The 13,926-nt window shown below is 44.1% G+C and overlaps 2 protein-coding genes across 7 annotated transcripts in view; one reads left to right on the forward strand and one right to left on the reverse strand.

Moving 5' to 3' along the window:
- The window catches only part of TCERG1 (transcription elongation regulator 1), a 34,352-nt gene extending 28,801 nt beyond the window's left edge, over window positions 1–5,551 (forward strand). For all 4 annotated transcript variants that reach the window (XM_084295130.1, XM_084295131.1, XM_084295132.1 and 1 more), the window contains 6 exons: window positions 743–907; window positions 1,719–1,901; window positions 2,623–2,802; window positions 3,763–3,846; window positions 4,073–4,173; window positions 4,398–5,551. In XM_084295130.1, coding sequence (XP_084151256.1) covers window positions 743–907; window positions 1,719–1,901; window positions 2,623–2,802; window positions 3,763–3,846; window positions 4,073–4,173; window positions 4,398–4,599 — 915 coding nt within the window. In that variant the 3' untranslated portion in view covers window positions 4,600–5,551. The remainder of the gene's footprint in view (window positions 1–742; window positions 908–1,718; window positions 1,902–2,622; window positions 2,803–3,762; window positions 3,847–4,072; window positions 4,174–4,397) is intronic.
- A 4,456-nt stretch (window positions 5,552–10,007) lies between these two features.
- PPP2R2B (protein phosphatase 2 regulatory subunit Bbeta) overlaps window positions 10,008–13,926 on the reverse strand; it is a gene marked incomplete at both ends in the record, with an annotated part of 94,111 nt that continues 90,192 nt past the window's right edge. For all 3 annotated transcript variants that reach the window (XM_084295274.1, XM_084295272.1, XM_084295273.1), the window contains 3 exons: window positions 10,008–10,287; window positions 11,059–11,150; window positions 11,294–11,463. In XM_084295274.1, coding sequence (XP_084151400.1) covers window positions 10,008–10,287; window positions 11,059–11,150; window positions 11,294–11,463 — 542 coding nt within the window. The remainder of the gene's footprint in view (window positions 10,288–11,058; window positions 11,151–11,293; window positions 11,464–13,926) is intronic.

Raw genomic sequence — 13,926 nt, forward strand, 5'->3', positions numbered from 1 at the left:
TAATAAAGGCACAGTAGTTGCTCATGCATCTGCTGATTCTGGGAGTTCAGGTGAAAACATGTTGCTAGTTTTGTCTCAAGATTAAAAAAAAAAAAAAAGTATGATCCTCTGCCAGCCTTTCATGTTGTTAGCATTATGGACAGTGTTGATGTCCCATTTCTAATTGAAAATGTAGACTAAAACGTTTTCTTGAAGTTTAATATATATTTTCATATCCATCTCAACTGTAACTTACTTGATCACTGTAAGCACTTAATTCTTCATTGGTTACATCCATTTTGCTATTTATCAGCAGATCCAAGTGTTTACCTCTGTTCATTGTGCACTTGGAAGATGAATCCATAAATACTTGATTTGTTTAGTGCCCGTTTTAAAACTGGATAGCTGCTGAAATATGGATAGCAAAAAGCTACGTGGAATGAGTAGCATGTTACTTTGATACATAAAAGTTTAAAAAATAGGCTGAAGTAAAACAATAAAAACCGTATTGCTGAATCATTCTTTAATGAATATAGTTCATCTTAAATTAGGAAGATCCACTAAATCTACTTGCTTTAGCAAAATTGTCCCAAAGGGGAAGTGAATTTTAGACATGTTATGTAATTAGTTGTAATTGTAATGGTATGTAATTAGTATACTTCCCTCTGTTGGAGGTAAGTTGATTCCTTTTTTCATAAGAGCAAACTGTTACGTATCAGCCTCTTTCTCAAGTGTTGTCTTTCTGTTATTGTCTGTGAAATAGATCAAGATGGACTTCTTTGAATTACTGGCTAATCACCACCTGGACAGTCAGTCTCGCTGGAGCAAAGTGAAGGACAAAGTAGAGACTGACCCTCGTTACAAAGCAGTGGATAGCTCTTCACAGAGGGAGGACCTTTTCAAGCAGTACATAGAAAAAATAGCAAAGGTGTGTGTGACATTCAGAAGTGTGTCTTTGGAGGCTCTGCTGGTTATGTTGCTGTTAATGTGGGATGTATCGAAGACGGATTCGGGTGCCTTCGTTCCGTACTTCAGAGAATTCTGTACCATTGCTAGTTTGAAGCACCCTGGAGGACAGCTTGACTCTTAAAGTCCTACCCATGGTACTGCTGGTGCCAGTGTTCGTGGGATGTGTATGCCTGCACACGTACATGAACGCACAAGATGTATGGGAGAATTTCTCCAGCAGAACAAGAGAAACAGAGACTCACGTGAAGTCAGTGGCTTTAAAACTTGAGAAAATACAGATGCTACATGGACTATTCCCAGCCAGGATGGGCGATTGCCTTTGCTGCAATTTTTGTATCAGTTGTTTCACGCAGAGTTATAGGTGGTTCATATGCAGTTCCTTCATGGGTTATTCTCTCTGTCCAGTATTCCTACTTTTCTCTTTCAGGGAATTAATGGTTGAGTCCGGATAGCTTGGTTAACAGATGGTTTATACTGTTTTCCCCAGCCCTTTATTCGGTTTGTCAGTGTATATGAGGAACATGCTCCTAAGAATAGTTGTTCTGGGACCAGTGTTGTGGCCAAACTTCTTTCAGCATATAACCCAGTAATGCCTCTGTAGCATATAGTTCTTGAAGCAAAGTTTCGTAGTCTTTTGCATCTTAAATCACTTTGTTTTGTTCCAAGATGCCTTCAGTTTGACAATCCTTTAGTTTGCTTACCTGCCTAGTGAAAATATGAAAGGTGTCACATTATTATTGAGAAAAGTTTCTGCTCTTCTTATGTTTCAGAATTTAGATTCTGAAAAAGAAAAGGAGCTGGAAAGACAAGCTCGCATTGAGGCAAGTTTGCGTGAACGAGAGAGGGAAGTCCAGAAAGCTCGCTCAGAGCAAACCAAGGAAATTGACAGAGAACGTGAGCAGCACAAACGTGAAGAAGCAATACAGAACTTCAAAGCGCTTCTGTCTGACATGGTAAGATATGAACAGGTTCTCTCCTGATCTATTCATTGCAGGAGCTTGTCAGTGCATTTTGCTGATTGTTGCACTACAAAAAGCTCTTTGTCAATTGTAGCTGAATATATATAGAAATAGAATTATATTTTCTATTCCACTGCCCTCCCTTTTTCCTGTTGGGAGTTTTGCATTGTTTGTAAGAGAAGGCTTTGCTTTTAGGATTGGTGTTCTGACAATTTGCCCAAAGGGTTAGTTCACAGTATTATTCCTGCCGTGCTTCTCCAGCACCCCACTGGTGATGGCAGATTTTTAGACATGCTGCTGTAAATTTCTGTGTCTAGAAAACTAGAAAATTAGGAATATTCTCCTTATTCTTGTGTTGTCTCTTCTTCATGCTCCAAACACAGTCTCTCCAGACTAGAGCCAAGGCACTGCAAAGCTCCTGGTATCTCTTTGCAAATAATTATCTCTGAGGCTACTTCTCCAGAGCACTTACAGCTAATATAGTATATGGTATCTCTATCTGCATTTGAACTTAGGCAAAGTAATTCCCTCTGCCACTGCTTGCTTAGTGTTTATAATGAAAGCTGCCATTGTCTCATGATGTTTTTTAAATAGCTTTTATCTTTAGTTTGAACCTTAATTTAAAATAAGAGAAAAAGAAAGCTTAATAATGTATAACAATTATCAGTGAGCTATAGAAAAAATGCTTTTAAATAATAATCATCCTTTGACTCAGGTGCGTTCTTCAGATGTGTCTTGGTCTGACACCAGAAGGACTCTACGCAAAGATCATCGATGGGAATCTGGCTCCTTGCTAGAAAGAGAAGAGAAAGAGAAACTCTTTAATGAACACATTGAAGCACTTACCAAAAAGAAGAGGGAACACTTTAGGCAACTTCTGGATGAAACTTCAGCGGTAAGAGCTGTATATGCTCAAACTTCAGACCTTTGCCAGTATATTGTGTAGTATTTGCCAGTATATAATTTATATTTTTCTGTTTTTCTATCACAGAAGCTGATTTTTGGTTGTTTCTATTTCCTGGGTCCTTTTGTTTCACCACTGTCTTTTCTTCTTAAGAAAATGTATACATTATGTTTCCGTAGCTGTTTATCTTGAGTGTTATTTCAGTTTAACATATGGTTCATTTTCATTTAAACTTATAATCAGTGATCTTTTTATCTCCTGCAGGATGTCACATTTCTCCAGTGTTGAGCTATTTGGTAGTCTTTACTATATGGCATCGTGGTCTTTCAAATATCCGATGTTTGTGTTAGTAAATAATCTTACCACGTTTATCAGTCTTGACATTCTCCTGTTTTGTATTGTGCTACTGAATCTGAGTCATTGCACTGCTCTGTGCAATGTAATGGGAATCCATCACCTGTTTGGTGTGCTGTGGGGTTCTAGGGAGTCTTGCTCTTTTTTAATCTCATGCAAACTTCAGTCAACTTTCTTTAATCCTGCAGTTTTTAACTTATTTTTAATGCATTAGATAAAAATGCTCAGAATACTAGGTGGATCTTAGTGTGATGGAACAAAATGACAGACATGTTACTTCGAAGCGGTTGTTTTTTTTTAATTTTTAATAAGTAAAACTTCTAAAAAATATTTTTCTAGTACATTTATGTATATATGAATGTTAAATGTGTTGGAAAGTAAATGATGTTCATGAGGACTTTGCCTTGAGAGTACTATCTTAATGAAGAAAAGTAAATCTATAAAATTAAAAATACAAATATAGTAGTATAAATAATCAAAACCAACATTTCGATATACAGTAACAACTGTGTTAGTGTACCTGGGAGATATTTAACAGTCCATATTCTTAGAATCTAATCTTCTTGCAATTTTAACTATTTTTCTTTCTTCTGGAAGATAACTTTAACATCAACGTGGAAAGAAGTGAAAAAAATAATTAAAGAAGATCCAAGGTGCATTAAATTTTCTTCAAGTGACCGGGTAAGAGGTTTGCATCAGTGTTGTTAACTTCCAGTATAATGCAGGATACAGAGAAAGTTAGTGACTGCTGAAATGATTTCTGTTTTATATGAACAGAAATATTTTTTTAATTAAAAATGCAAAAGATAAAAATACATTCAATGTGTAATTGTTAGTTATGTTCAGCATGCTGAGTTGCATGAAGTACTCTGCATTCTGTGCTTCAAGCTTATCTTTTCCCTTTCAGAAAAAACAAAGGGAGTTCGAGGAGTACATTAGAGACAAATACATTACTGCCAAAGCTGACTTCCGAACCCTATTGAAAGAGACCAAATTTATAACGTACAGGTGTGTAGCATGTCACCAAAGAACTAATCTTTTTACTATGCTTTTCTCTGTACATGGCAACAAACTGATGACTGTTTTTTGTCTTAAAGTAATTCGATGTCTTAATTCTTACAAGTTTTCATCTTCCAACTTTTTTATCTGACAAAAACATCTGCATCAGAAAGAGGCCGCTTTTGGCTTTATTTTGATGCCTGTCAGGTGGTAATTCTTACACTTGCTTTCAGATCCAAAAAGTTGATCCAGGAGTCGGATCAGCACCTGAAAGATGTAGAGAAGATATTACAAAATGACAAGAGATACCTGGTACTTGACTGTGTACCAGAAGAGAGACGCAAACTCATCGTGTCCTATGTAGATGACCTGGACCGTCGAGGTCCACCTCCACCACCCACAGCTTCAGAGCCTACAAGACGAACAACAAAATAATTATGAATACTCTCATAACAGGGTATCTGTTAAAAAAGCTTGCATGAGCCATCTGTCAGGTTTATACATATACATTACCGTGAATATATTGCAAAACCATCTTAGGAGCAGAGGAAGAAGCAGCATTTGTGAACATAAAATGGTCTCTGTATAAAAATTTAAAAAAAAAAAAAAAGATGGGGAGAGAGAACATTAAAGTTATTTATGATTTTTTTGGGCATGACTGACAAAAACCAAATGTGGGCTGTGTTTGGTAACTTCAGATCTCAGAGCAATAGTGTGTCTGTATGAGGTACGGATGTCTGATATCTGGGGGCGTTCTTCTCAGCGGTGTTATGTATGCAAGTCTTAGATGGTTGTGCTTGTGGTTTGAACTTGTAATACACGTGTGCCACCGGCTTCCTAATGGTTCGCCCATGGTCACCTGTCTGAGGAGATGAAATGCTGTCTCATAACTGAAATTACCGATTACTGAAGACTGCGTTCTGGAAACACAAGTCCTGATCCTGTGCTTGCTTTCACCCTTCTAAATGGAACTAAATCCATTAAAGTCAGTTAAAGCTGAGAGAGGAGAATTAGGACTACAGAGACCAAATTAAATTTGCTCACAGGTCTGCTTTGTTCCTTACCCTATCCATGGATTAGAAACAAAATCAGGTTGCTCTGCCCAAGTGAAGATTTGTCTAACAATTTTTACTCAAAGTTGGAAACACTTGGTAAATAACAGTGGTTACCAGAACAGAACAGGACGGTTGAATAAACACGTTTTTATTTGCGATAAAGTGATCTTTACATCTGGATTAGACTGTGGATTTCCCTTCTGGGTAATTCTTGTAAACTATACTCCTGTTTTGAATGTTAAACTTGTGTTTCTAAAGTTTAATTTTGAAATGTTGGGATTGTTCAGTTTATGTATTTGAACTACAATAAACCAACCCTTTTTATATATGGATTGTACAGGCCTGATAACAGTTTCTGTTGGACTTTGGTGGAGTTGTGGATTTAAGAGTAAAGCAAAGAACCGAACTCATCATACATAAACTGTTGGCCGTGCTTGGCAAAATAGTGTGTGATACTGTGCAGCATCAAATTAAATTTCATTAACGTTCAGATCCCATCTGTGCAATTGGGTGCCAAACAACATCATTTTCTAGTGTAGTTCTTCACTTCTACTGTTAACGATGAGATGGTGGGAATGGTGGTGTCAGTGTTTGCTTCAATTTCTTCTACGTTCTACATTGACCTGTTCCTCTGCTTTGGGTGGGGAAGGAAGGATTCTTCATGAGAAACTTTTTCCCCCAGCAGTTAATTATGTTAACCAGCCCCTGGGACTTCTACTCTGAGGACCAAGACAGGAGCTTAAGGCCATTTACAGTGATGTAGGCAGCTGGGGAGGGATCGTGTTTCAGATGTCAGCAGTGCAGGTGGCTGTACTAGGAACGCGCTCGGTTCAGGAAAAGCATCCATCCTACCTGCCTCCTGGTGGCTGACCGCTGCCACGGGGCGGCCAAGCCCCTGGGCGGCCAGCTGAGGGCCAAGGCATTGCGTCAAGTGGGACTGTAGCTCGCTTGGACGTCAGCCCCTACAGGACCTGCCAGCACTGCCTGGGGGCGGCTCTGCCTGGCACTCTGTTGGCCAGGCACGGGGCCAGGCCCACCAGGGTGCCCGGGGCAGGCGTTTCTCAGCCGCTCCTGCCCCTGCCTCGGGGATGCGGCGTGGGGTGGCCCTGCTGAGCCATCGGCTCCATCGCCCTGCCCCTCCTTACAGTCAGCGGCATATAATGGTCACAGCAGTCTAATTGTGTCCTATCTCCAGCTTAGGAGTGAATGGGAACTTCCAGTCCCAAATAACCTGTCCAAAATTAAAGTTTGAGATGTGCTGATTTCCTGTTTGTATTCCACTCCTCTGGCACTGGTTCCTTTGTGCAGAGGTGCTAACCCAACATGAAGGCATTGCCAAGGCCCAGGACCCCAAAATGCAGTTGGCATCGCTGGGCTGTGGCACGCCGCATGGGACCTGGGCACCTCGGGTGTTTCTGTGCCCGGGCTCCTCCGGGTTCTCGGGCACATCCCGTGCCTTCTCCCCATGCTGCTGCCCCAGGGAGCGTGTTGCACCGTGGAGCTGGGTTGCAGGCACAGAGGCAGGCTGCAGCTCAGTGCTGCTCTGGGATTTTTCTTTCCCTATACAGTCATCTGTGTGGGCTGCACGTTGTGAGCACCCCACACCACCTCAGTGCTATTTCTGCAGCTTGCTGACTTTATAGCGATGTGGGAGAAGAGCTGTGACAGGGGAGGGAAGATGCATTCAGTGGGCATATGATAAAGGACCTTCTCAGCACATCCCCAAAAGATTTTAGGTGCGTCACATAATTCAGTTTTTACAGAGGTAAAGACAAATGTGGCTATTTCAAATGTTAAAATCCTTGCTGGACGTTTTGAAGAGCTCTTGGGATATCCAGGACTATACAAAGCAGCTCCCTTTGGAAGAAAATTCTCACTGTGACGCACACAGCAGCATCCAGCTGCTCTGCTTGGAAAGTGCCTTGCACACTGGGGAAAGATGCCGGGATTGAATTCATGCACGTTTTAGTAGATTAAGGTCATGCAGTTAATATGAAGGTAAATGAGCGTCTGTTTGTATAACATTTCCTTGACAGTATAAACCATGCCCTGAAGCCTCTAATTAGGTGCCTCTGCTTAAATTCATCACCAAGATGCACAGAGAATTAGCACGTGGACTACGGGGGAATTGACAGCTTGCTTTAGTGCATTATCAAATAATGGGATTCGTCCTGCTGAAGGGGGCGGCCTGCACGGCGTTCCCAGTCCTCTCGTCCACCGGCGCCCAGCAGGTCAGAGGCGGCAGCGCTGCCCGGCTCCCTGGGAGCTGATGGGCGCTGAAGCCAGGGCCTTTCCTCGGCCCTGCCTCGCTGCCACCAGCCCCAGCTGCTCAAAGCCAGGAGCGCTTTGTCTCAGTAAATACATGTTTGTGTTGCCAAGCCTGTGTGCAGTTAAAGCAGTATTTGGTTTCCATGAAATAAGGTGTTTGATTAGACTACTGAGGGGGAGGGCTAACCAACTAACCTTTATTCACAGGAAGGTCCCCGTCCAGCCGCACGCAATCCGCTCTGCAGACACTTGTTGCACTTGGCTAAGAGTGGAATTAACACCTTACAGGCACGTCTGTGGCCCCTGTACACCTGAGGGTCGTGCCCTTGCCAGGGTGCCCCCAGCTGAAGGTGGGAGGCTCTGTCTCCACGTAGCGGTCTCCAAAACGACGTCTCGTACTGGGATGCAAAATCTCAGGGTTCTCTGCCACCCGCCAGCAGTGCCTCATCAGCACAGCTGGGCAGACAGCCCCAGCCCCGATCTCCAGATACGCTCTGGTGCCACGGAGCTGATGTTACACAGCACTTGAAAAGCACAACAATCAGCGACTCCACACAGACGTGTTTGGGACAACTTTACTTTTGATACCAGTGCAGGTTTTCTTTACAGGAACAAAAAAAAAAAAAAAGAACTTTTTTTTCTTTAATGGTCCATTTACTCCTGACTTTTTTTTTTTTAACCATTTCATTAAAAAAAAAACTTTACTCCTGAAAGCCATCCTTTGTAGTAAATTTATAAGCCAGTGCATATTATTTTTCCCCACCTTGTACTTATCTCTTTGAAGAAGGCAAATGCTCCCTGCTCCTGCCCTGTGCAGGCTGGCTGGGTGGGGGCAGAGTGTCAAACAGCACCAGCCCAGGGACTTCAACCACATCTTCCTCTCCCCCCAGAGAGAGAGAAATGCCAGTCCCAGCCTCTATGCATTTTTTTTCCTTGTGGTACCTATGTTCCTTGAGTAAGTGGCAGTTAGTCTCATTTGTAAGGTGTAAGAGTTGGTAGGTCCTTGCAGAAACTGCTTGAAATCCCAATCGTGCCTTATGAAAGAGACTGTCTATGAAAGAGACTCTCTAAAGAGTGCATTTTGTCCTTAAAAATTTGTGTAAACTTCCTTGCAAGGATGCAGGCACTGGTGGGATGCCCACTGCCCATAGCAGAACAGATGCACAGCAGGGTTACCCTTATGGATCCATTTCTCAAGTGACAGTGTTGATTTATTTTTTAATTGACTTTATTTATCCTTTTGCTTTTTGTTGCAGGAGCAGGTTTCAGATTGAAAAATCTTTAATTCTTTTTTTTTTTTTTAATTGAACAGTTGCTCAAGTAAATGAAGGATCTGAACACTCTTTACAGTAGAAAGGGCAGCCTTGCCATGCAAAGAGGAAGAGTGATGTTTTTATTATTATTGTAATAATAATTATTATTATAATGTAGGACCATAGACAGCCTCTCTCTGAAGCAGTCAGCTGCTAACAGCAATATATGGTTGTATTGTTTTAGAATGTCATAAATTAGCAACATATACTTTATCTTAAAAACAAAACAAAACAAAAATGGAATAAATAAATAAATAAATTAAAAAAGAAAAAGAGAGAGAGTCACAACATGCAAGAACTTAAACTAGAACAATTAAAAATGACCAAAGCAAAATACAAGAAACACAGAAAAAAAGCGCCCAGGTTCAATTTGGTTTGCAATCAATGCATTTTGGAAGCATCATTTATAAAGGTATTTCGTATAGCAAAAAAAGGCACCACAGTATCTACAAAGCCAAATCCTTAGGAGAGTTTCTGTGGGGTGAAGGCGGAAGGCAGCAGCCTGGTTAGCGCACACATCTCGTGTGCAGTGCCATCCCTCCTCCTTTGAGCCTGTCTATTGCAAATCTGAGCTTTTCCATTTTATGTTTGGTTTTGCTGTTGCTGTTGGTAAAAATATGAAGTAAGAAAAAGACAAATGTGAAAAATAGCAAAGGGGACAACATTCTGCTCTTGCAAAATAACAAGTGGAACATTTCTAGGATAAAGTTTTAAAAAATCCAAACGGGCTGCTGTAGTTAAAACCCCAACCACACAGTCCTACACACACACACACGCACAACCTCCCTTTCTTTTCCCGCTGCAGCTGACGCGATACCCCACACTACTGTATTACCGCGCTTGAATCAGCAGACAACTACAATCACAGCAATGCCACCAGAGGACACTGGGGTAATGAAAGCCTAAACATTCCCAGCCTGCTCCACGTTATGTCTTAGCTCGCGACTCACAAGTAAAGGAAAACCTGGTATCTACTCGGTGCGCCCACCCACTGCCCTAGGTGTCAGTGAGTGGCGGATAGTGAAGCTGGTTTGCTTGCCCCTGCACAACTCCTATATGCAGAGCAGTAATTAAACAAATGAATAGGAAGGAAAAGGGAAAGAAAAAAATAAAAAAAAAAAAAGAAGAAAAAAAAGAAAAGAAACGTTTGAAATCTTGTGTTTACTAGTATTCAGTACATGAGATTCCTAAAGAATAACTTATCCTCCTAGTTAACCTTGTCCTGGAATATATACAGGTTATTTGTTGCTGCCACAGCAATGATATTTTCTGAAGGGTGCCAAGCTGTATGCAAGATCTTTTTGCTGAAGTCCAGACTGTCCACACTAATTTCGTCTTTTCTCCGCTTGCCGCCCACGCAGACCTTGCGGGGCTTGAGGATAGCCCGGGGCTTGCTGTTCTCCCGCGAGGCCTCCAGCGTCACGTCGCGCTTGGTGTTGCGGTCGAACATGCGGAAGAAGTTGTTGTAGGAGCCGGTCATGATGACGCTGGGAGGAGGAGGAAGGACGAGTCAGCGAGCGCGGCTCCATCCCTGTCCCCACGCACCCCTGGGCTCTGCTCCGGCCGTGCCGGGCCCTGCTGAGCGCCCGGCCGTGGACACCGCACCCCGCAGTCAGTGCCTGCCCCCAGGACGTGCCAGCGCCTCGTGCCGCGTGCCATGCCAACCGGTTTTGGTTCGGCCAGAGGAACCAAGCATTTACTCGCATCTCCTCAAGTCTTTCCCCTCCTCATCTGAGGGAATATTAATACCAAAGACAATTTCATTCAGGATAATAACTCATATTGGGATCCCTCCATATGAGGATATTTAGCTGGCCTGAACCAAACGATTTTCACAGTTTTTTAGAGGCAAACTGCCTTGTGACTACAGGCATATTGAATATCCAGAGGTGTAATGAGGTTTAGATTAGATTTTGAATTTGGGCTTCAGGCCAGTTGTGTCTTGCTATTTGCTTTGATGTTACAGAGAAAATATCACAGCGCTCCTGCAAGGTCAGCTGCTCTTGGACATTTTCTGCTGCCCTGGATAGTGTGATTTCTGCACGGGTAGCTCTCAGCCCCAGACTGCTGATATCTGAAGCCAAATACCTCGCCACATCCCCTTGCACCCCACTCCCAAGAGCAGCCTGGGCGCAGGCCCCGTGTCCGGCCGCCTCCATGTCGGCAATGGCGACGCAGCACCGGGGCCGCCAGTGCCAGCGCCCGGGAGCAGGGAGGAGCCGCTTGGGGGGGTCCCGCGCAGCCCCGCCGCCCCTCACCTGTCGGAGCCGTTCCACACGCACTCGAACTTGTCGAAGATGCAGTCGTTCTCGTACAGCGAGCACAGCTTGCTTCGCAGGTAGTCGTGGACCTGGTGGCAGGGGATGGGTGGTGAGGCCAGGGCCGTGCCTGCCTCCTGAAGCAGTGCGGACGGCAGGACGCTCCCACCTGTCACGGCGTGCGGTCCCCTTGCTGCCAGCCCCGGCTGTGCCGGAGGCAGTGCTCCTCACTCACCTGGTACGTCTCGATGGGCCGGTTCTCCATGTTCAGGTCCCACACTTTGACGGTTAGATAGTCCCTGGTCATGATGTATCTCCCACTGTGGCTGAATTTGACATCGGAGATCGAGGAGATGATCTCAGAAAAGAACGACCGGTTACTTGGGTCTTCGGGCTCCTCAAAAACTGCAGGAGAGGAAGGGACAGGTCCTGACATCAGCGGTCCCTGCGAGACCTGCTGCCCTGCCTGGGATAGAGGGTGGGAGAGCAGCGCCTGCAGCACGGGGACGCAGCTCCCACTGCTGGGCATGGCATAAAACAGGCAAACATCCATATTTCACAGACTTCACATGGTGCAATTGAAGCTCCTTTGTTTTTAATGAGTGCAATAAGCAGGAAGGATCATCAGAGACCCATCTATCAACAACACAGTAGAAGCCCAAAAGATTTAGAGCTTAGCATGCCTATTCTCTCTAGAAATTAATGTGTAGCATAACCAAAAGTCAATGTAAATATTTTATAGCCACTGCAACCTACAGATTTCATCTGATCGATCTTGAATAAATAATAGTTTTAACAGTCTGAAGGATATCACTGAAGTTCCAAATTCAATGCATTTTCAAATTCAATTTCAATGTAACATGTATGGCTTAAAAAAAATAAACAGAGATGCATCAGCACAGAACTTATGCACTCGGGGGAGCTCTGCCTAGTCTTCTCTTTCCATCTCTACAGACCCCCTTACTACCTCAGCATTAAAGAACATTGCCAGTAAGAAGGAGAAGCTCCTCCTGCTTCATTTCTGTACTGGGAAAACAAAGCAGTTCCCAGCCATGTTAATCCGACTTTTGCCCCAGCACTGACACTGCTACAACAGCCTCTGCTGCATCACCTTTTTGTTCTGACCCACTCATACCTAGAAAAGGAGAGTTTGTGAGGAGCCAGCCTGGCTGCTCCGTGAGCCAGGGATGGGCTCACCTTGCATGCCACACTGAGCACAAACATTTCCTTGGTTTTATTATCCCCTAGCTGAGCCCTGTGCTACGGATGCCTCAATTCTTGAATATGGTGGAAAGAGTGCCTGAAGTGCCAGTATAAATGATCTGTCTACAAATCAGAAATGGCAGTCCCCGCAGCAGGACCCAGATTTGGCTCTTTTAATCACCAGCAGGAAATCTGCTGATACGTCAGGTTTTTGCTTGATCGTTTGTTTTTAATTAGAGAAGTAACAACAAGAGAAAATAAATATCTTTGGCAGTCTATGGAGAGCATCCAAATTCCGTGACTTGTCTTCACTGTAACCATTACAGGTTTTCTCATACCAGGCCAGTTGCTTCATGAGGCTTTTTTAACAGCTGCATCGTTTTTGTCACAGCTGTACGCATGTGAGCTGTCGTCAAGGCTAGAGGTGTTAAATTTATAGTCCATGAGCAAGAGGAAATTATTGCTGATATTGTAGAAGTAAAAAAGTTAAATTGCAGATTTACGAACAAACAATAAAGGCCTCAGAGAATGAGCCCAAGAGCTGGTGGCAGCAGCAAGACGAATGAGCAAGAACAAGAGGGCAGAGCCAGGAACAGGGACGGGAGCTGATTTCTGGCTCCAGGCAGTGCAGCACACTTCTCCTGGCCTGCTGTATTTTCCACAGGCCTCACTGCTCGTCTGCAGTATGAGGCCATGACACCTGCAGCGCTGAGCTACCGGAGCCCAGGAGAGATTCCAAGGCACCCCCGGCTGTCGATGCCCGAGCACCTGCCCGGGAGCAGCCCTTGGCCAGAGGCACTCTGCTGGGGCAGCCTCAAAGCAAACGGTTTCTTTTCACTCAGCAACTAATTTAACTGCTCATCATTAAATTTAACACCAATCTGAGTACTGTCTTTTCTTTCTCACTTCTTCATTTAAACCCTAATCATGGCAATTAACCACGCATACTGGAAAATTGAAAGCACAGCAAGGCCACACAGGGCACTGGCACCGCGTGCAGCCCCGGTCCCGGCCACGGGCCGGGTGTCCCCGCAGGGCTGCAGCACCCGATGGACATGGCTCTGGCCCTAACCACCCCTCTGCTAGGGGCAATGAGCAGCCAGGTGGAGGTTTCGATTTAAAATGAAGACAAGAGAATATTGCAAAGGCAAAGAGGTTTCCTGGCTTGCTAAATGAGCTCAGGGTGGCACACGAGGCTTGCTCTTCATCCCCCTGGAGATTTTGCACAATCGGCTAGTTAATTTTTAGCTCGAGGTCTTGCCAGGCTTATTATTCTGTGCAGCAGGACATCATTAGCTGCTGTGTGGGGCTGGGGGAAGGAGATGATTCGTTTCTGGGGGGTGACACCATCAGCTTGGTTCTGCACCAGCTATGTGCCTGCTGCTTCAGTCAAACCCAGCAGACAAGGGGAGCTCGTTTCCACTCCCAGAGCCTCAGTCCTGCACAGGATTAGCTTCACCTATGCAGAGAAGTGAGGTGTCTCACATGAGATCAGAGCTCTGTGCTCTATTTATGCAATTTTTTTCCTCTATAAAATGCTTAGGTGAAAAACTAGGTAAATAGAACTCACTGCTAATAAGGAAAGTGGAAGTGAATGTTTTTTCTTTGCTGGAGCCTGAGGTGGAAACCTGACAGTACAGTGGAGCAGAGCTTTCACAGGAAAAC

This window comes from Netta rufina (genome assembly GCF_964035555.1).
Source record: "Netta rufina genome assembly, chromosome: 14".
In the NCBI taxonomy this organism is placed as follows: domain Eukaryota; kingdom Metazoa; phylum Chordata; class Aves; order Anseriformes; family Anatidae; genus Netta; species Netta rufina.